The sequence below is a fragment of the Eschrichtius robustus genome, chromosome 19 (assembly GCF_028021215.1).
Source record: "Eschrichtius robustus isolate mEscRob2 chromosome 19, mEscRob2.pri, whole genome shotgun sequence".
Lineage (NCBI taxonomy): Eukaryota > Metazoa > Chordata > Mammalia > Artiodactyla > Eschrichtiidae > Eschrichtius > Eschrichtius robustus.
This window is the reverse complement of record NC_090842.1, coordinates 64,452,270-64,475,876: the sequence shown is the minus strand read 5'-3', so window position 1 is coordinate 64,475,876 and position 23,607 is coordinate 64,452,270. Positions and strand designations below refer to the sequence as shown.

General features: G+C 39.8%; 1 protein-coding gene across 8 annotated transcripts; it reads left to right on the top strand.

Annotated features, from left to right (window-relative positions):
- The first annotated feature begins 106 nt into the window (after positions 1–106).
- LOC137752986 (zinc finger protein 649-like) lies at positions 107–22,777 on the top strand. Of its 8 annotated transcripts, none has more exons than XM_068527923.1 (7): positions 7,226–8,849; positions 11,063–11,189; positions 11,462–11,557; positions 13,126–13,283; positions 16,155–16,253; positions 21,533–21,592; positions 22,429–22,777. In XM_068527923.1, exons 1-4 carry the CDS (start codon positions 8,715–8,717, stop codon positions 13,164–13,166), a joined length of 399 nt encoding a protein of 132 aa, XP_068384024.1. In that variant the 5' UTR covers positions 7,226–8,714; the 3' UTR covers positions 13,167–13,283; positions 16,155–16,253; positions 21,533–21,592; positions 22,429–22,777. The 8 variants fall into 8 exon arrangements, with proteins under 8 accessions (XP_068384020.1, XP_068384018.1, XP_068384019.1 ...); XM_068527922.1 differs by having other exon boundaries at positions 13,126–13,290; XM_068527921.1 differs by lacking the exon at positions 13,126–13,283 and having other exon boundaries at positions 7,224–8,849.
- The last annotated feature ends 830 nt before the right edge of the window (positions 22,778–23,607 follow it).

The following is a 23,607-nucleotide window of genomic DNA, read 5'->3' as shown; positions in this document are numbered from 1 at the left end:
CGCAGAGGGCGCGGACACATTACCCTCGAAGGAGAAGCCGGAAGTCCAGTTGTCCGGGCTGCGTAGAAGAGTTTCAGTCCCTCATCGGCCGCCGTAGTCTGGTGCCGAAGCTGGCTTTAGGGAACCTGAGATGAAAGCATTCACAAGTGTAGCCGCTGGGAGATCGGAGTGGGATCGAGAGGAAATCAGGTCAGTGTTTGACTCTCTCCGTGGGATAGGTTAAGGGGTGAGAGGGGATCTGTGGGCGTCCGTGTAGGTAGGAGCCGCAGAGTCCGCGGGGAGAGCTGGTGGTCTGGCACCATGGGTCTGAAGTTGGGATGCCTTCGCTGTCGGGCATGGGGGAGCTCTCGTGGTCGTGCATTAAAGGTCCATCGAAATCAAGGACTCAGAGTCCTGAGGTCAGAGTTTAGGGTCTTTGCAGTTCACTTTGTTAGTAGGGCTCAGTAATTGGGAACGGGAGGGGAGTTGGTATTTGTCAATGTAAGTGGTGTTTGAATTCATTTGGCGCTCAGTGACGGAGTAGCCAGGGGTGGGATAGACCAGATGAACGCTACAATTCCCTTCAGTCCTTGAAGCCCCCTTTCCTCTCCAAGGACTGCTTTGGAAGTCTCCTTAGGGTCCTACATCACCTTCTCCTTTCGTCCCCACAGATACGAAATTTAGGGAGATCAAGCATTAAGCAAATCTAAAGTGGTAAACTTTCTGTTTAAGATGAGGTTTCTTTCCTCCTTACTGAGAGTTTACTTGGATATTTCTTTTAAGATTCTTTTTTTTTTTTTTAATTGATTGATTGATTGATTGCTTGATTGCTATGTTGGGTCTTCGTTTCTGTGCTAGGGCTTTCTCTAGTTGCGGCAAGCGGGGGCCACTCTTCATCGCGGTGCGCGGGCCTCTCACTATCGTGGCCTCTCTTGTTGCGGAGCACAGGCTCCAGATGCGCAGGCTCAGTAGTTGTGGCTCACGGGTCTAGTTGCTCCGCGGCATGTGGGATCTTCCCAGACCAGGGCGCGAACCCGTGTCCCCTGCATTAGCAGGCAGATTCTCAACCACTGCGCCACCAGGGAAGCCCTCAGATTCTTTTTGACACCAGTAAAATAACCCTTCTGGTCCCTCAAATTCTGTTTCCCAACTCTTATTCAAATGTTAGTATATTTCAATTTTTGTCTTTTTATTTTCTCTTCTTAATTTTCATAATTCAGATAAACTATGGAAACACAGGTGTACTTTGCCTCTTTTAAAAAAGTTAATTTCATTTTCTAAACATTTCCATAATACAAATTCTCTTAGTTATTACTTTTAGGATTACATTAGGATTTGGTATTTACCCGAGGGTTTGTTTCCCTGACCCACATCTCCTTCCTGGTTTTTTGCCTTTGTTGCAATTGAAATTAGGGCCTTTTTTTTTTTTTTTTCCTTCTAATTTTTATTTCCTTTCAATTTATTTAACATAGTAAAACAATTTAAAAATATATTATTAAATACCTTTTTTTGGTTACTACACTGAAATTTTATGATTACTAATAGCTTTTTCCAACTCAACAGTTCATTATGAAATTATGAACTCAACATTTTATTATGAAAAATTCCAAACGTAGCAAAGTTGAATGAATTTTACAGTGCACATGTACTATACCCACCACTTAGATTATACCATTAACATTTTACTATATTTGCTCTGTCAGTTATCTATCCATCCCTCCATTCATTAATTCATCTTGTTTTCTTTCTTTTTTTGATTATTTTTCTGGCTGCGCCGGGCGGCATGCGGGATCTTAATTCCCCGACCAGGGATGGAACCCGCGACCCCTGCAGTGGAAGCTCGGAGTCTTACCCACTGGACCACCAGGGAAGTCCCTCTTTCTTTTTTAAAAAAAATTTTGGTGCATTTCAAAGTAAACTGCAGACATCAGTATACTTTCCCCTAAATACTTAAGCATTTCTATCAATTACAGTTCTACCAATAGCTTAACTAATTCCTTTATATTTTCCAAGTGAATGATCTGAGCATTTCCAAATAATATTGTCCCAGTGACAAATGTATGGATTTGCTAATGAAATGAATCTGGCTTTTAAAAATCTGGATTCTTGCTCTTACTGATGACTTGGGTGAATAACTGTGATAGTGTGATTTTCAATAAGAAATATTTGGTCTTCGTCCCGTTTCTGGCACAGAGCTCCTAAAACCTTTGGACTTTTCAAAGTTTTGAGAGTGATTAAGGTGTCTCTTGTTATGTTAATGAAGTGACTTTTGGAATGCACCTAAGGATGGGGCTAGTTGTCTGTACTGCCAACCATGTGATTAGAGGGTTGGAACTTTCAGTCCCACTCCCTGACCTCTTGGGAGGAGAAAGGGCTGGAGATTGAATCAACCACCAATGGCCAGCCGGTTACTCAATCATGCCTATATAATGAAGCCTCTGTAAAAACCTAAAAGGAAGGGAATCGGAGAGCTTCCGGGGTGAACTCGTGGGGGTACCGGTAGAGTGGCTCTCGGAGGGCATGGAAGCTCCACACCCTTTCCTCATGCCTTCCCCACTGCATCTCTTCCATGAGGTTGTTCCTGAGTTATATTCTTTTATAATAAACCGGTAATCTAGTATGTAAAATATTTGAGTTCTTGAGCCACTCTAGCAAATTAATTGAACCTAAGGAGAAGATCATGAGAACCTGTGATTTATAGCCAGTTGGTCAGAAGTACAGGTAATAATCTGGACTTGAGAATGGCGTCTTATGTGATGGTGGGTGGGTGGCGGGGTGGCGGGGGGAGGGCAGTCTTGTGGGACTGAACCCTTAACCTGTGGGATCTGATGCTGTCTCTGGGCACACAGTGTCAGAACTGAACTGAAGTAGGATGCCCAGCTGGTGTCAGGAGAATTGCTTCGTGGTATGAGGGGGACCCCCTTCCCTCCACCAAAAGTTGGAATTGGGTCCAGAACACTTATTTAGTTACTGAACCTGAGTCTTGTTCTTCATTTGTGCAAATAAAAGTTTAGTCCCTCTCTCAAGTTTGCTGAGAATTAAGGGAATTAAAATATATAAAATTGTGATGGTTAGTGGCACATACATGGTAGAAATAAACAGCTGCTATTTTTCTGTGTTGGTACTTTCATACTTTGTAAAATATATCACTCATGTCATTTACTCATTTTTTTGTAATGAAAACTTAAAAGACTATAAACTTACAGTAATAATTAGGCAACAATAATTTTATATTCTATTACACATATTTTAGATACTTGTGAAAAGATAATTAAGAAAATAAAATGACCTATCTAATAATATCTAGGTATAATCACATTAACTTTTTGATATCAGTATTTTTTGGTATGTCTGTATAAATATATGCATACAGAAATGTCACCTGCCATTCCAGTAAACAAGGAATGTTGCCTGCCGTCAGCCACTGCATCAGCATGCCACCACCCTGACCATGGTGCACCAAGGGGGGAATTCAGGATGGGGAAAAACAGGATGCCGGCCCTAGATTGTTAAGATGCATATCTAAGGAATAATTTCAACGAGCCCAGACTCTTGCATCTTCCCATACACAGAAAACCACTAAAATCATTAACTTGAGATACGGTTTTTTTGTGATTAGCAGTTATCTTTTCACATTTAACTACATATTTCTTTTTCGGCAAAAACTTATGTATATGTCCTGGGTCCTCTTTACCTAACCTCAGCAGTTCCTCAGCTACCTGAGAGGTTGCCTCCCAGGCTGTAGTCCCCGTAAGGTCTTTGAATAACACATAACTCTCAACTTTTAGGTTGTGCATTTTTCTTCAGACATATGTTTTACACATTTTGTATTATGGCAGAAAAACATTTATGCTACATATAACTTTGAGTTACATACTTTTTCACTAAATATAGAATGTTTTTAAATAGCTACACAGTATTCCATTGAAAGTTTATACTAATCAGTTAATCCTCTATCACTGCATCTATGTAATACTCTATGTATATGTATACATTTATGTATAAATATATAAATATAAATATATTATGTATACATTTATGTATAAATATATATACACACATTTATAGGAATATGTATCTTTGCATGCTTATGCCATTATTTCCTTTGCAGAAATTTCTAGAAGTAAAATTTTTGGTTACCAGTGATAACTATTTTGAAATTTTCAGTATACAGTGTTAAAGTATTCCACTAAAATGTTCTGCCATGTAACAGACATCAATTTTCTTTTATATAATTCTATCAATTTCTTTTTGTGGTAAAACACACTTAACGTAAGATTTATCATTTTAACCATTTTAAAGTGTATAATTCAGTGACATTAAGTACAGTCACAACATTGTACAAACATCACCACTATCTAGTTGTAGAACTGTTTTATCATCCCAGATGGAAACTATGCATCCATTAAGTACTCACTTCCCATTCCTGTCTCCCCCGCCAGTCCCTGGCAACCACTAAATGCCTTTTTGTCTCTATGGATTTGCCTATTCTGGACATTTCATATTAATGGAATCATATAATATGTCGCCTGTTATTTCTGACTTCTTTCAGATAGCATACTGTTTTCAAGGTTCATGTTGTAGCATCTATGAGTACTTTATTCCTTTTTATGGCTAATATTTCACTTTATGGATTTTGTTTATTCATTCATCTGTTGATAGACACCCCATTTTGTTTATTCATTCATCTGTTGATAGACATTTGGGTTGTTTCCACCTTTTGGCTATCATGAGTAGAGCAGCTCTCAAATTTGAGTACAAGTTTTAATACTGGTTTTCAATTCTACTGGGCATATACCTAAGAGCAGAATTGCTAAGTCATATAGTAATTCTGTATTTAACTTTTTGGGTAACCGCCAACCCGTACTCCACAGAGGCTGCACCATTTTACATTGCCTCCAGCAATGTATGAGGATTCTAATTCTCCACATCCTTGCTAACACTTATTATTTTATTTATTTATTTTTATGGCCATGCTGATGGGTATGAAGTGGTAAAGTGGTACCTCATTGTGGTTTTGATTTCTGTTTCCCTAATGACAAATGATGAGGAACATCTTTTTATGTGCCATCTTTATAAGTTCTTTGGAGAAATGTCTATTCAAGCCTTTTTGTCCATTGTTTAAATTGTCTTTTTGTTATTGAATTGTAATTGTTCTTTATATATTCTGCTCACTAGACCCTTAATCAGTTATATTATTTGCAAATATTTTCTCCCATTCTGTGGGTTTCCTTTTCACTCTCTTGGTACCGTCTTATACAGACTACTTTTAAATTTTGATGAAGTCTAGGGGCTTCCCTGGTGGTGCAGTGGTTAAGAATCCACCTGCCAACGCAGGGGACACGGGTTCCAGCCCTGGTCCGGGAAGATCCCACATGCCGTGGAGCAACTAAGCCCGTGCGCCACAGCTACTGAGCCTGCGCTCTAAGGCTGCGAGCCACAACTACTGAAGCCCGCGTACCTAGAGCCCACGCTCCCCAACAAGAGAAGCCACCGCAATGAGAAGCCGGCGTACCACAACGAAGAGTAGCCCCCGCTTGCCGCAACTAGAGAAAGCCCACACGCAGCAACGAAGACCCAATGCAGCCAAAAATAAATAAATTAAAATTTTTTTTTCGATGAAGTCTTATTTTGTTTTGTTCTTTGTATTTTTTGGTGTCATATGTAAGGCTCTGTTGCCAAATTTGAGGTCAGAGTTTAATAGTTTTACCTCCTACGTTTTTCTTTTGGCACTTTGATTTAAGAAGGCACTGCCTTTTTTTTCTTTCTTTTCTTTTTATAAATTTATTTATTTTTGGCTTTCTCTAGTTGGGGCGAGAGGGGGCTACTCTTTGTTGCAGTGTGTGGGCTTCTCATTGCAGTGGCTTCTCTTGTTGTGGAACACAGGTTCTAGGCGCACGGGCTTCAGTAGTTGTGGCATGCAGGCTCAGTAGTTGTGGCACGTGGGCTCTAGAGGGCAGGCTCAGTAGTTGTGGTGCATGGGCTTAGTTGCCCCGTGGCATGTGGGATCTTCCTGGACCAAGGCTCAAACCCGTATCCTCTGCACTGACAAGTGGCTTCTTAACCACTGAACCACGAGGGAAGTCCCAGGAAGGCACTGCCTTCTGATCTCCATGATTTCTGGTAGAAATCAGCTGTTCATCTTATTTCATATCCATTGCATATGACAGTTGGTTCTTGCTGCTTTGAAGATTCTCTGTCTTTGGCTTTTGATAGTTTGAACTTTATGTGTCTCACTGTAGAATTCTTTGAGTTTAAAAAAGAAAAGAATGCATATTGGTTCTGTTTGGGGCACTCCTTCAAACTTAGCCAGTCCATTTATAACAGTGCCTTAGGCTTCTTTTCCTGCTTCTGCTGAGCCTAAGTACCAGGCAGAGGTGAAAGCTCATGTTCTTCTCCGTGTGTATATTGTATGCAGGCCTCTTGTGTCTGTCCTTTAGGGAACCCACAAATAGGTAAAAACAAACAATTCCTTGGGAACAAGATTTATTTTGCGCCCTACAGGTCCAGGTATCCATCCACACCAGGAATACAGGCTGCCGCTCTGCCACAGTGGCTGTGGGGGCAAGGCTAATTTAGAATGCCATAAAAAGTCTCCTGTTTCAGTGACCTTTCTCCTGGTCAAGTGTTCACTTTGTTTCTGTAAACTATTGACTATCTTCCAGAGTTCCAGTAAGGTTGATTCTGACAGTTTTTGTCAGTTTTTTTAGTGCTCCTGAGGAATCTCCTGGAGGTCTGTACTCCACCATTTTTGTTAATGTCACTCTACGATGCTGTCAATTTTTACATATAGATTGTATAACTGGTCAGTTAACTTAATACTCTTATTTTTGGTGTTCACTAAAATTGACCTCCATCTCTTATGTTAGTAATTCTTTTTTTTTAATGTTAGTAATTCTTACTTGATTCTTTTATCAGACTGCATTGGGAGTGTTTCCAGAACAGTGGTGAAAAATAATGGTATTGTTGCACTAGCACGTGCATGCGCACACACACACACACACAAACCCACCCGTCCTCTTGGTGAGTGCTTTTATCTCTGGCTTTCAGCTGGACATATGTGGGATTTATTCAGTTTTTTTTTTTTATTATGGTTCTTTTTCTTTTTGAAAGATATACTTATACAAATACAACTTAAGTCATATCATCTTCTATTTCCCCCCCTTCTCTTCCCATGGATAACTGCTATCTTGTTATATATTATGCATATTTTCATACTTTTACTAGATGTGTATGTATCCACAAACAATACATACTCTTGTTTTGTGTTTTAGAAACAGATGAGGATGGTAGTATATTGAATGTATTTTTTTAAAAAACTATAGGTCATGTTTTGTTTTTTCATGCTAAGGCAGTAATGAATTCCTAACCCACCCTGGGCTCAAATTTGAAATAGATGTTGGATTTTTATGAAATATTTTTCTCAGTATCGATTTTGGCGACCATGTGACTTTTCTAATCTATTAATATATTGTAGCAGACACTCCTGGTTCCTTGCTGTGCAAAGAGTTGACATAGCTGACCTGAGACTGTTCTCCTTGGAAAGGCCTGCTGACAAGATGCCTTCCCTGGCATCTGGGAACTTAGATTTTGGGAGGGTTCCCACTTCCCTATCAAGAGTGGCTCACTGTGCCAAGACTCTTCTTTCAAACAATATGGTTTGTCTTGAACACCTGTTTTCCTCTGGGATTCTGGAATTTTGGTATGTACTAGGAATAGCCCCCCATAAAAGCCATGGGCACCGAGTCTCTAATAAGCTAACACATTTCACATGAGTTATCACAACTTGTTGCTGGGGAACTGAGCCTATCCTCTGTGACTTCATGGAGACAGGACTCTTGGAAGCTTGTGCCTCGTTTTCCCCCAGACTTTGCCACACCTTTTCCCTTTGCTGATTTTGCCTTGTATACTTTCATGGTAATAAATCAGTTATGTGCTAAATCTTGGGAGTCCTAAGGAATCACTGAATCTGGGCGTGGTCTTAGGGACTTCCAGCACACCTGCCCAATGTCCATTCACTTCCTTCTCCTTTTCTGCCAGATTCTCCAGGCTTTCCTTGGCTTGTGGCAGCATAACTGATGTCTGCCTCTGTCTTCACATGGTCTCATCTTCCCTGTGTGTTTCTTCTCAGTGTGTCTGGTATAAGGACACTCATTGGATTTTAGGGCCTACCTGGATAATCCTGGACGTTCTCATCTTGAGATCCCTATAATTACATCTGCAAAGACCCTTTTACCAAATCAGATCACATTCACATGTTCATGGGGTTAAGATGTGAACATATCTTTGGGGGGGGGCACCATTCAACCCACTACAAAGGAGTATGTGGACACATGTGATTTTAAGGGAAAAAATGTCCAGAGCCTCACTTCTATATGTCTTCTTTCCCCAAACTGATCTGTGTGAGAAGTCTTCTGCCATTCTTCTGCCAGGCTTTGTGCTGTGCTGGTTTTCCTTTCCCACCTTCCCTTTCTCATTCATGCTACTTGTACTTCACAGAAGGCATACCCCGCCCCCATTTAGATTGTTATGTTTTACTGCCGCAGGGGCATCAAATAAAGGGACAGTTAGAAGCACTGGCCTTGACTTAAGGTGGGTGAACAGCAGCAGTGACAGCATCTGGGCCCAGAGGGAATATATCACCCAAATGAACTTACTCTTCACTCCACAGGTCCTGGCTTCGAGGAGCAAGAGAAATCAAGTAAAGGACGAGGAGAAGGTTCCTGTAGTTGCATATGGTCATTTCGTGGGACATCCGTTACCTGAGACTGAGATTTTGGAACAGAAATTTAGGGCAGATCCAGAAGAGACTAAAAACAACATCCCAGTTACTTGGCATTTCCCAAAACAAGAAAATGACCAAGGCTCAGGTGACTTTGGGTTTGTTTTATTCTTGATTCCCTCATGAATTTCCAGAAGGCTGAAAAAAAAAAGCAGTCCAATTAAATGAAAAGTATAAATTGGGAAAAAATGGGCTCTGGGGAGAAATAAACTGTACCTTCAAAATCATGATGAAGTAGAATCAGGTATATATTGTTCGTAGATTTCGGACTACATGGCCAATGTTGGTATATAATGTATGACTCTGCAGGTCCCTCCTGGTTACATAAACCATCAACTTGCATGTAATCTGTCAGCCATTGCAACCAGAGAATCATGATAAGTTATTTGATATGCATTGAATCTGAGGAGAAGGTAGATCATTTCCTCAGGAGATGTCAGTATTTCATTGTACTTAAGTCTTGGGAAATTTCTTTGATGGTTTCTTTCTAGAGGTGATAACATTCATTGTGTTCATAGCATTCTTCTAATATTGATAGATATACAAGCAGGTTGTGTATGGCTGTTTCTTATATGATTATTCTGAGTCCTCTGCTGGACTAGACCAAGTAGAATTCAGTGCACACAGTTTTTCAAAAGACCACAGCTTGGTGACTTATATACCCACACTTGTTTTGGGCTGGTTTTATCCTTGAATAAAACCTAAAGTGCCCAGGAAAATGGAAGGCTTGCACAGTTATCAAAGGACATCTGTGAACAGGTTGTAGAACAGGTGCTTCAGTACAGATTTGGCCACGGGGAGTTATAAATTCTTGTTTGGTAATGGCTTGGGTTTTTGAGATCCACAGAGTTTGCTTTAGAACTTTACCTTATCTCAGAAAATACAGAGCCCTTCCCTGTGTTCAAAATCTAGTTATTACTGTACTTTTCATGCCCAAAAAGTTAAATATTTTGTGTAGATAGGAAAGAGCTAGATGTTGTTATATTTAATTGGAATAAAATTAGTGAACTATATTGAAAAGAAGAACTCATCTAAATATTGAAACTAGCAAAATAATAATCATCAAATTGATGTTTGGTCAGTTTAAAGCAATTACATCTAATCCTGGTACTGCTATTGTGCCATTCAACGAGATACCAGTATTTTTGTGAGTGATGATGGTTATTATGTATTGACACTAAATTTAAATTCCCAAGTTGATAAAGCTATTAAAAATGAAATAATTGATCAAGTAATAAGGAAAATTTAACCAGAAGACGTTCAATTGCTTATAAAATTTTGATAAAAGAAAGAGAATACCCCCCCAAGAATCTAGTTGTTACCTCCCACCTCCTTATTGCCTTTATTTTAATTAAACAAGTGACTCGTTGTGGTATAATTATATATATATATATATATATAGTCTTTGTCTCTGGTTCCTGGCACAGAGTTCCTAAAACCTTTGGAATTTCCTGAGAGATAGGAGTGTCTTTTTTTATCCATAACAAGCCCCTTTGAGCCATATGTGAGTTTATGCTAATGAGGTGACTCAGGATGTGCCCCTAGAGAGCTTCAGGATGGGAGCTGATCCCCAGAAAGACCAAGCCTTGATTGGAACTTCTGGCTCTACCCTCTGATCTCAGTAGACAGGAGAGGAGCTGAAGATTGAGCTCTATCACTAGTAAGCAATGGTTTAATCAGTCATGCCTATGTAATGGAACGTCCATAAAAACCCCAACGGGGTTCAGAGAGCTTCCAAGTAGGCAAACAGTCCACTTGCTGGGAGGGTGACTCACCCCAACTCGACAGGGACAGAGGCCCTTGCACTCAGAACCCTTTTAGATTTGGCTCTCTGAGCCTCTTCATGTGACCATTCATTTGTGTCCTTTATAATAAACTATAAGAGTAAGCATAACAATTTCCTGAGTTCTGTGAGTTGTTCTGGCAAATTATCAAACCTTAGCAGGGAAGTTATGGGAACCCCCGAATTTGTAGCTAAGTTGGATACAAGTGCAGGGAACCTGGAGTCTGGGACTTTGTACTGGTGACTGAAGTGAAGGCAGTCTTGTGGGACTGAGCTCTTTAGCCTGTGGAGCCTGATGGTAACTCTGAGTTGTTAGTGTCAGATTAGGATTGAATTCAAAGACCAAATGTTAGAACAAAAGATGCTCCTAGTGCTTTTATCACTTAGGAGACTACAACGGTTTTAGGAGCGCTAAGCCAGCAACCAGGGACAGAGAACATTAAATATATTTTCTATTTCACACCTTCCATTTCAATAATGAGAGAAACATTCTTATCACATGGACTGTGTTGTTACAGGGATCGCTGACACTGGAGGATGTAGCCGTGGACTTCACGTGTGAGGAGTGGCAGCTCCTGGACCCTGATCAGAAGGACCTGTACCGCGACGTGATGCTGGAGAACTATAGCAACCTGCTGTCCGTGGGTGAGGACGGCTCCCCTGGGTCCCTTGGATGGTGCCTTTTCTTTCTTCAGCTTTTGAAAGCATTGTTGTGTCTGTGGTGCTCTGAAGTGGGAGATTTTCAGTCCTCCCCCCGGCCCCAGATGAGAAGGTATAATCTCTCCGCGTTTTAGAGACAAGCCTTTAATTTCCAAACATGCAGATCGTGCAGTCCCTAAAGTGTACCATTCTCATAGCATCACAGATCCCTAGTGCCATTTGATGAGCCTAAGTCTTCTGTTATTTCCCACGAACAGGGTATCAAGTTAGCAAACCTGATATACTCTCCAAGTTGGAACAAGGAGAACCACCATGGACCTTAGAAGATGAAGTTCACAGTCACCCCCATCCAGGTAAGTGAGAGAGAACCAGCAAGAGGGGGAAGGCTGTGGAAATCACTTTCTAGTCCTTTAGAGAAGGCATCCCAGTGGTGAGGGTGTCTGAGGATACAGAAACAGCCTCCACGTATCCCTTTCCTCATATGAGAGCTCTTTTTCTGTGCAAGAACTTAGAGGAAAATATACCACTTTATCTCATCTTGGAATGAATCCCTGTTTATTTCTTCTTAGATGTCAACTTTCCCCCTCCTAGGATTATTCTTGCTTGGTTTTTCAAATCCTCCCATTCTTCACTTGTTAGAGTCTGATTTTATGTTCCTTTCACGTCTTTTGGTATGAAATTCCTCCTTCCATGTCTCTCTTCTAAGAGAAAACTTTGAATTCATCATTGTCTTCTGACTCATACACCTTCCTGCTCCATTGGGAAATATTTATTTCCCTTTATGACATCCAACTGCACCTCAGGTGCCTTACTCTTGTAGTAAGGTGGTCTCTTAATGTGTATTCATCTGCTTGCTTGACTTTTCTTTTTACCCCCTCTGAGATTCTTCAAAGGTTCTGTTGTCATCCCTCTGCTCTGTCTCATAGGCTATAAAACTTTACTTTATTCAAATGTGTTAAGCTCTTTGTGGAGACTTGCAATTGACATGTCCCTTAACACTGTCTAATATACCCGCTGGTACCATATATTTTAACCTCTCTCCATGGCAATTCCCAATGAGTTCACTCTTTTTGTGTGAGAAACTAGAACCATCTTCCCTCCCAGAAAATCCCTTTCCAACATCCTTTTTAAAATTGAGATTCTCTTGTACTTCTGTACATCTTAAATCCTGGCATTACCTTGAATCTGCTCTACCCTCTGGGCTCCTGTATTTAATGCCTCTGCTATTCCTGTTCTTTGTTTAATTAGGAAAGACGTTTCTAAACTTTCTCATTCTCATTTCCTAGCCTAAACGAAATCATAAAACCTCATGCCCACCTTACTGTAGTTCCTTTTTATATTTGTTAATTAATCTTTCTCTTAAACTTTAGATTTTGTTGCTGGATTCTTTTCCCTAAAGCTATCCTTTTCCTCCTCATAGTCTGATGGCATTAAGTCCCAGTTGACCATATTACTATGACACAAATTTCTCTTCTATCAAACACCTAAGTCCCCACTCTCGAAAAGGAGGCAGAAATTTAACAAAAATAGAGTTTCAGTTTTATAAGATGAAAAGAGTTAATGGAGAGAGATAGTGGTGATGGTTATACACCATGTGAATGCATTTTAATACACTGAATTGTGCACTCAGAAATGATTAAGATGGTAAATTTTGTGTTATGTGTAATTTATCACAATAAAAATAAGTGGGAAAAAGTACACAGATACTATGTCTGGTGGTGAAAACGACTGTAAACACCAAACCATCAGCATGGAAAATGATTGGAGATGAGGTCAATGGGGTCATAACTGGGGGTTTGCAATAGGTCATTTGGTCACATAGGGCCTTGTCATCCATTTCAAACACTTGATTGTCCTCCTAATGAGAAAACCTTTAGAAGGATTAGGGTATAGCAGTGACGTGATATAATTTATGTTTTAGAGGTATCACCTTGGCTGTCAGTAGAAAATAGACTGGAATAGGCAGGTGTTGAAGCAGAAAACGAGATGTGAGACCTGGTTGTTGGTGACTTCAACCCAGCTTGAGGATAGTATGAGAAGATTCTGGAACAATAAAGACTGAATTTGCCACTGAAGTAGGTATGGGGTATGTTTGTTTCCTAGGTAACAAATTACCACAAACTGGGTGACTTGAAACAACAGAAATGTATTCTCACAGTTTTAGATGCTAGAATTTGAAAATCAAGGTATTGGTAGAGCCATGCTCCCTTTCAAAGATCTAGGAATGAATCCTTTCTTGTCTATTCCTTGCTTCTGGTAGTGGCCAGAAATCTTTGATGTTCCTTAGATTGTAGACACGTCATTCCAGTCTTTGCCTCTGTTATTACATGACCTTCTCCCTGTATGTCTCTGTGTGTCTGTAGCCAAATCTCCCTCTCCTTAGAAGGACCCCAGTCATTGGATTAGGGTTCACTCTAATCCATTATGACCTCATCTTAACCTCATTACAGATGCAAAGACCCTGATTCCAAATAGGGTCACATTCATAGCTACTAGGGGTTAGGGTTTAAACATATCTCTTTGGGGGACATATTCAACCCACAATACGGAGTGTGAGAGGGGGAAAAAAAACAGATGGGAGATGATGCTAAGGATTTTTGATAGAAGAGACTAAATTTAGTGGGAAGCAAAGAAATGTCTTTCAGAGCAAAGATTTTATGAGCAAAGCTAGGACAAATCTTCATGTAATATTTACAAATTAAGCTTTTGAACGTGTGAAATGTTTCTGCTATCATTGAAGGCTATACAAAATTCAAGTAAATAGTAAATATAGAGACTATTTCAGAAATTTAGAAGAAAAGTAGCCTAAAGTGGTATAGAGAGAATGAAGAGTGATAGTATCATAAAGTATCTTAGGTGAGAAAAATAGCTCAGTTTTGAAATAAGATGATAAGGAAACATGGCAAGAAACTGGAAATGTGTAAGGCCATGTGGGGACTGTCAAAAGATTGGCCTGAAACCAGCCATGTGGAGACCAATATTTGAAGGTATTTGTTGGGGAGCTAGTGGAGTGGAAACTTAGATAAACTGGGTACATCATGGTAATGTAAACTTTTATCACCAGGCTTACTGTTGTGACTTTTATGTGTTAATAATAAAGGAGGCATGGTGGAGGTTAGGTTTTGTATATTCTAACTCTAGATAGTCTTATTTTTAACCTCGGTGGCAGCATTATAGAAATAATAAGGTATAGCCAGATGTTCTAAGAAAAACTAAAGATAAAATTGTCACAAGTCTTGATTCAGGAGGAAGGTGGTCCTATAAGACCCTTTAATTAATGCCAGCAGAGACATTACTGTATGATTAAGGAAGAAGACGCTGTTGTTGGCAAGTTGAGAGATTAGTATATCAGGGACAATGAAATGGGAAAAATTCCACCATGACATCCATACAGGTACAGAATAGTGAAGAAGGTGAGCATTCCCATGTCTGGTGCAGCAGATCTGCTTCTAAAAAAGACTGTGCCCCACTAGCCTGTTGTGAAAGTCCATCAGGATCATCATGTCCCTATTTCTGTGGGAACATATGAGAATGTGTCACAGCTCCATGCAAGGTTAGAATGTGAGATTGGTGCTTTGGGAAAGTGAATTTGATGATGGTCTACCTAATGAAGAAGAATGGCATGTTTTAGCAACAGGATGAGCACCAAAGAGTCTGTTAGAATTTTCTTGAAATCATGACCTGTATGTCCAACATTCTGAGTTGCCTCTTTGATGTATATGTTCTAACACCCACGTCTGCTTCTTTCTCTACCAGCATGGTTATGTTAGGGTCTCTTCAGCGGGCTCTAGGAATCCCAAAACTCTACGTTGAATGACTAAAGCTTTCGTCTGTGCCTTCATCTTTTTTCAGTCTTCGTGTTTCTCAGAAAGTGATCTCATACAATACTCTGACCTTATATAATATATATATTTTTGGTTTTGGGGTTTGTTTTTTTTTTGGCTGCGCCGTGCAGCTTGCGGGATCTTGGTTCCCCGACCAGGATTGAACCTGGGCCCGTGGCAGTGAAAGTGCCGAGTCCTAACCACTGGACTGCCAGGGAAGTCCCCTTAAATAATATTTACATACTGATGTTTCCACATTGCTATCTTCAGTCAAGAACTTACTCAAGTCTTATCATCTGACTGGGTTTTCCGTGTCTATGCTTGGATATTATCTCAAAGATGATATGTTTCAAAATGTACTTGGTTTCCCTCACATTCTGAACTTGGTTTCCCTCACATTCTTAAGTTCGGCGATATTCCTCATCTTGTTAAAAGGCACTACCCAACTACCCAATGGGTCAAGCCAAATACTTAGGCGTACACTTTGATTCCCTCTTTTGTTACCTCTCCTCACATCAAATCCATTAGTGAGTCTTGTTTATCCTTCCTTCCAAATAAATCCTGATATCTTCCATTTCTTATTTCCTTTGCTTCTTCAAACCACTGTCACACTTGCAACTGCCTGCTTTATTCCTTATCTTATTTGTTTATTGTTTCCCTTTCCACCCATAGAATATGGCTTCAGTGAAAGTAAAGAATTTTTACCCTGATGGCTGTTATCTTTTGGGTTGTTTGGTGTTTTATATTACTATGTCTTTAACCATTTCCAAGAGACAGGAGTTAGTATTTAATGGATACAGAGTTTTTCAGTTGGGGAAGATGAAAAAGAACCAGAGATGAATGGTCATGATGGTTGTACAACAATGTGATTGTACTTAATGCCACATAAATATACACTTAAAAATGGTTAAAATGGTAAAATTTATCTTACATATATTTAATTACAATTGTGAAAAGTTTTTTGAAAAAAAAGATAAGGTACTTTTATACTTGGAATTTCTTTTATATTTGATATCATAGGTTTTCCATTAAAGAGCCAGCTCACCCCAAGGTATCTTTTTTTAAGTCTTTATTGAATTTGTTTCAATATTGCTTCTGTTTTATGTTTTGGTTTTATGGCCATGAGGCATGCGGGATCCCAGCTCCCCAACAAGGCACCGAACCCACACCCCCTGCATTGGAAGGCGAAGTCTTAACCACTGGACCGCCAGGGAAGTCCCCCAAGGTATTTTTGAAGTAGTTTTATTCCATATGATACTCATGGAAGGGTTCATTGTTCTCTTTCCTAGAAATTGAGAAAGTGGATGATCATATGCAGCCACACTGGCAAAACCAAAATATACTGAAGAGGTTGGAACAGTGTTATGAACAGAATGCATTTGAGAATATTATTTATCAGAGCAAAAGTTATTTTCCTTTAAGGCCAAATCATGATGTATTTGATTTACATGGGAAAACTTTGAAATCATATTTAGATGTAATCAACCTGAGTACAAGCTGCAAAAAAATGGAGCCTGCTGAGTTTAATGGAGATGGGAGATCCTTTCTCCATGCTGATCATGAGCAAACTCATACTGAAATTAAACATCGGGACATACACAAAATAGAGAACACCCACGAATGTACTGAATGTGGCAAAGCCTTCCTCAAGAAGTCTCGGCTCAATGAACATAAGAGAATTCATACAGGAAAGAAACCCCACGGATGTAGTGTGTGTGGGAAAACCTTCTCCAAGAAGTTCAAGCTCACTGAACATCAGCGAACTCACAAAGGAGAGAAACCCCATGAGTGCCGTGAGTGTGGAAAAGCCTTCCTCAGGAAATTTCAGCTTACTGAACACCAGAAGACTCATACAGGAAATAAATCCCATGTATGCAGTGTATGTGGGAAAGCATTCTACAGAAAGTTCAAGCTAACTGAACACCAGAGAACTCATACAGGAGAGAAACCCTATAAATGTACTGAATGTGGCAAAGCCTTCTTTAGGAAGGCAGAGCTCATTATACATCAGAGAAACAAAAGAGGAGAAAAACCCCATGTATGCAATGAGTGTGGGAAAGGTTTCTCCAGAAAATCACAGCTCATTCTGCACCAGAAAATTCATACAGGAGAGAAATCTTATATATGCAGTGAATGTGGAAAAGGTTTCATACAGAAGGGCAATCTTATTATACATCAACGAACTCACACTGGAGAGAAACCCTATGGATGCACTGAATGTGGTAAGGCCTTCAGTCAGAAGGCATGCCTCATAGCACATCAGCGATTTCATACAGGAAAGACTCCCTTTGTATGTACTGACTGTGGAAAATCTTGTTCACAGAAATCAGGACTCATTAAACATCAGAGAATTCACACAGGAGAGAAACCCTATGCATGCAGTGACTGTGGGAAAGCCTTCACTACAAAGACAATGCTCATTGTCCATCAAAGAACTCACACGGGAGAGAGGCCCTATGGATGCAATGAGTGTGGGAAAGCTTTCTCCCACATGTCATGCTTGGTTAAACATAAGAGGACACACACAAGAGAGAAACAAGTAGATTCACTGAAGGTGGAATATCCTTCCACAAAGGGTCACAGCTTATTAGATACTAGTAAACTCATGCAGGGGGAAAACCCTGTTAATATGGTGACTGTGCAGATGCCTTCTGCAACCCCTCAGACATCATTAAACATCAGTGGGCTCCTAGCAGATAGGAATGTAGTCCTTATGGAACATCCAGATGCCAGAGGTGCACCCTCAGGAGATAACAGAGAGTTTGTGCAGGAGAGAAACTTCATGAATGCGATGAATGTGGTTATGCCTTCAGTGGTCAATTACATCTTATTTTATGTCACAAAAAACACATAGGAAAAAACTGGTACATTCTATTTGGAAAAGCCTTGAGCAATAATGTATAGCTGATTATACGGTTATGTATAAAAAGCAAACCTATGAAGGCAGAGGTTAGGAAAGCTGTGTTTTGGAAGATAGACCCTATTATCAGTGATTACCAAAGGTCATCAGCGAGCTTATAGTGTGTAAAAATATGAGAGTGGTAAAGTCCTTCCCTCAATAGGTGTCATTACATACTGGAGAGAAACTTGGAAGGCAGTGAATGTGGCAGGGTTTTCCGCCCCATCCATTAGCTGATGAAATCATATACAAGTAAAACACTGTGAACACACTAATTGTGGAATATCTTACTAAAGTTCTTGTGAAGCAAAGCCTGTGAAAATGAGAAATATTAGAGAGCTTTATGTACCAATTTCCACTTCATAATACATTACACAATATACCTGATGTACATTTTTGGACAGGAAACCTTGAACCATATTCCTAGTTACTATGCTTATGATTCCATAATTTTAAGGAGAAAGACAGTCTACCTCACATCACTGGTTAAGGTTATCACGTTATACTCATTTCTCCTAATTGTGGATTCTTTTTCTTTTTTTACAAAAAATTATCTTCAATGCCCACCCAATATATGATTAGCCGCTGCATTTCTTAGGCTCTAAATTTATTTAAATATTATTTCAGACAACTGAATTCCCTCACAACAGAAATGAATATTAAATTCATAAATGTAACAATGTCCTTGGATGAGCTTAAGTTTAATTTATAAATAAGACTAAGCATTATACCATAAAGGTCACTATAAATGTGATTTTTAAAATTTTCTAGACTTGAAAAGGTAGTGAAATCAGGTTTGCAAAATGAACTGAAAGCCCAAGGACAATTAGTAATTTAAACCTATAAATTAAATAATGAAATACATTCCAACATAACTCTTGGTAGTATTTTTCCTGAAAACATGAAAATAAGATGGGCAATTTGAACACAAATTAAGATGACTCTTCTTGCTTCCATCCTAGCTCTCCCCCTTCTCTGATTATGCAAATTATTCTCAGAATCCTGGGAATATGAAAGTCTAAACTGGATAACTATTCAGCTGCATTCTTCCCTCTGGAGATAGCTCCCTGCCCAACCCTTCCCTTTGCCTCATTGATGGAATGGATATAGATGTCAGGAAGAATGTTGGGGTGGTTCCATTTCTTCTCAACTCAGGGACTCTTGAGTCTTACATGTTTGAGTGTCACATGAGGAAGAGAAAAGTAGATCTTCATAGAATCAACTTTGGCCTGGTATCTCATACTCCACAGAGCTGGATCGACTGAATCAGATTGGGAATAGGTCAAGGAGCTCTGGAAGTGTGGGCTGAATCTGCTTCTAGACTGCAATACTATAGGCCTTTAACCAATCTGGCAAATATTTTCAGAATCTCTATAATTACTGAGCTGTAGCCAGAAGTAATGTCAGTAGGGACTGGCATAAAACTGATGTAGCGTTAAGGTTCAGACCAAGTCTACTGCTGGAAAACTGGGATTTGAGGAAGGGCATGAGGTCAGGTCCCTTAGGGAGAAGCTAGGAGTGGAGGCATGTAAGTAGATGAGGTATCTTAATGGCATTGTAAATGATTTTTAAAAAACACATGATGTAAAAACTTAGAATCACTTGGAGAGAACATCTCAATTGTTTTCTTAAGGATTTTAATGTGGAATATATGAAGATCTTAGGTCATGTATAAACATTACTATATCAGTTTCAATACAAAGCACAAATATAACAAATATCAAACAACAAATATCATCTTCCTGAGTTTGTGCTCAAATATAAGGTCTTGAATGTAAGTTATAGTCTGTAAAATTTAGACTGTAAGCTTCATGAAGAAATAACAAGTACTTCTACTGTTTGGGGACCTTCTGTTAACCCCTATATAGCAGATGTCTAGAATGCCTGACATAGAGTAGGCACTCGTTGTTAATTGGCTGAGTCTCATCCAATAAGCAATCTGGTCTTGCTCAACTGAGATCTAAAGTAGGATCAGAAAGGACCAAACTGTTTCCAAGTAACTTTAATGTATCTCAAAACAAACCTCAAGAATATTTATAGGAGTGCAAACACATTAATTAACAATGTTTGTCATCCAACCAAAAATTACCAAGCATGCATAAAAGCCGGAAAGTGTGACCAATATTGAGAAAAACCAATCAGAAGTGACCTGAAACTGATGATGCTAGATTGAGCAAATAAGGACAGTATGATAACTGTATAAACAGTTATAACTGTATGCCATTGGATCAAAAAGGTAGAGAAGTGATTAACATATTAATTATAACAATGTGTAATGGGGTTTAAAAAATATATTATACGTTACATGTTCATATTTTATAAGTCCTCCCATAATATTGTTTCTTCATTCACTATCTTGAAAAGAGAGTGGAGGGCAGTTTGAGAGATTTCCACCTGGCATTCCTCACAATGATACCTCTTACCCCATTGGCCGAGAACTCAAGGCTTTTCTCTTTTTAATAAAAGCTTTTATTAGCTTTTGTTCTCTTTGTACCTGAGTTTCTTTTGCCTTGTCATCAACTTCACTGGTCTTTTCTTTTGCATACCCAAATAGGTTAAAAAACTCTCATGCTTTTTAAGATCCCCCAGCACAGCCCCGTGTATCATTTTGGATAGTTTCTATTGCTGTGTCTTCAAGTTAACTAATCTTTTCTTATGCAATGTCTAATTGTCATTAATTACATCAGTGTATGTTTTCTTTCAAATTGTAGTTTTTAATCTCTAGAAATTTGACTTGGGACTTTCTTTTTATATCTTTCACATGGTTTACTTTTAACCTATTTGTCACTTAATATTTAAAGTGGTTTTTTAGAAGGCAACATATAGTTAGGCCTTGCTTTTTTATTGAGTTGACAATATGTCTTTTTAATGTGAGAATGTAGTTAGGTTGAGATTAAAAATGTGCAATTTGCTATTCATCCCATCTATTCTTTTTTTTTTTTTTTAATTTATATTTTTGGCTTGTGCTGGGTCTTTGTTGCTGTGCGCAGGCTTTCTCTAGTTGCAGCAAGCGGGGGCTACTCTTTGTTGCAGTGCACTGGCTTCTCATTGCAGTGGCCTCTCCTGTTGCAGAGCACAGGCTCCAGGCACACGGGCCTCAGTAGTTGTGGCACGCAGGCTCAGTAGCTGTGGTGCACGGGCTTAGCTGCTCCGTGGCATGTGGGATCTTCTCGGGCCAGGGCTTGAACCCATGTCCCCTGCATTGGCAGGCAGATTCTTAACCACTGTGCTACCAGGGAAGCCCCCATCTATTCTTTGCTCCCCTTTTCCTACCATCTTTTGGAGTAACTGAGTATGTTTTATGATTATTTATCTTCTTTGTTGGCTTATTAGCATTTACTTATTTATTTATTTTTGGCTGCACCATGCATGGCTTGTGGGATCTTAGTTCCCCGACTAGAGATTGAACCCCGGGCCCCCAGCAGTGGAAGCACGGAGTCCTAACCACTAGACCACCAGGGACTTCCCCATAATTTTGTTATTTAAGTGGCTCCTTTAGTTTACAGCATGTATCATTAACTTGTCAGTATAAGTATTATTATATATACCTCTTCGTGTATAGTAACAGAATCTTATAATAGTATACTTCCATTTTCTGTTGCCAGATTAGCTTCATTGAAGAGACTGTCTTCTGGATGCTCCTGGGATATGTATTTAGGGGATGGGTAAGCTGGTTTTACATGATAAATCTACATTAGCATTCCTAACTCCATATACTTTTGGATACTTTACAGAATATGGAACAAGGAATTTCTGGCATTTAAACTTCAATGTAGTTCACCTTTGAGTCAAGTTTCAGTCAACCAACCAAGCAAACTGTTAGAGCCATTCTCACTGAGTTCACACATTAAAGCCAGAATCAATTCATAGTAAGCCCATATTAAATTTGCTTGATCCAAAATCATATTCCTTCCACCATGACCCCACAAATGTTTCCCAGGTTTCTACTGAACACATTAAGCAAGATTTTAAAAAGATAAATACTTCATGACTACAGTGGGTGTATCCAAAGAATGCCAAGTCGGTTAAAAGTTGTCTAATTTTATAAACAATGTAATTCACCACTGTATTAGACTGCTCTCGTTGCCATAACAAAATACCAGAGTAGGTGGCTTAAACAACAGAAATTAATTTTCTCATAGTTCCAGAGGCTAGAAGTCCAAGATCTAGGTTCCAGCAGATATAGTTTCTGGTGAGACACTGCTTTCTGGTTTCTCTTCTTATAAATAAGGACACTAAACTTCCTGGAGCCCCACCCTTACAACCTCATTTAACCTTAATTTCTTACCTTAGGAGCCCCATCTCCGAATAGAGCCACACTACGTCTTAGGGCTTCAACATGTGAATCTGAGGAGACACAAACATTCAGTCCATAATATTCCTCCACTGGACTTGTCTCCTCCCTTTCATGTCCCTCTTGCATGCAAAATACATACATTCCATCCCAACAGCTCCAAAAGTCTTAACTCATTCCAACATTAACTCTAAAATCTATATCCAGGCCTTCTCTGGTGGCGCAGTGGTTGAAATCCGCCTGCCAGTGCAGGGGACATGGGTTCGATCCCTGGGACGGGAAGATCCCACATGCCGTGGAGCAACTAAGCCCATCAGCGCAACTACTGAAGCCATGCGCCTAGAGCCCATGCTCCACAACAAGAGAAGCCACAGCAATGAGAAGCCCACACACTGCAACGAAGAGTAGCCCCCGCTCGCTGCAACTAGAGAAAGCCCACACAGCAACGAAAACCCAATACAGCCAAAATAAAATAAAATACAATGTTAAAAAAAGAAAGTCTATATCCAAAGTGTCATCTAAGTCAGATATGGGTAAGACTTGAGGTACAATTCACCCTGAGGCAAAACTCCTCTCCAGCTTTGGACCCCTGAAAACAGGTAAGTTATGTGCTTCCAAAATACAATGGTGGGACAGAGGTGGGATAGATATTCCCATTCTAAGAGAGACAAATCGTAAGGAAAAAATGGGTGACAGGTCCCACGCAAATCCAAAACCTAGAGAAACAAATTCAATTAGATCTTAAGGCTTCAGACTAAAGTCTTTTGTTCAGTGCTCTACCCTCCAGGCATTTTAGGTCACAGTTGTAGGTGGGAATCATAACACTCGCTATAATGAGGAAATAAAACCAAGTTACTTTTCCATTCTGCACACCAGTAGTGAGACAGGCTGGGATCTAGGACACTTTGCTGCAGTGCTTGCACCTGGACAAAAGTCCTCCAGCAACAGAATACAATGAAACTATAATAGAAGGGACTAAAAATAACTGCTGTGCATGCACAGTTGGGGCCAATTATGAACAAGATACAAGAAGACCAAAACCCAACTGCCACTTCTGAGGTACGGAGAGCAAAAGCAGGGTCCTGTGCTTAATCCCTGCACACAGCCCTAGAGGGGGTGGGCAGACTACCTAAGCCACCCTCCTGCCCCACCCCTGGACCTGCGCCCTACCCTCACCCCATTTAAGGGACCAGCTCCCCACCCCCCTACACCCAGCAAGAAAGGGAACCTGTTACTTGTTTTCTCTCCCTCCTGCTGCAGCACCAGTCACAATAAAGCCTTGCCCAAGTTTCTTATCTGGACTGTTACCAATTTCTATTGATTAAAGAGTCCAAGAACCCTGGTCTGTAACAGTACAATGTACAGCTCCACGAAAAAAAAAGTGTT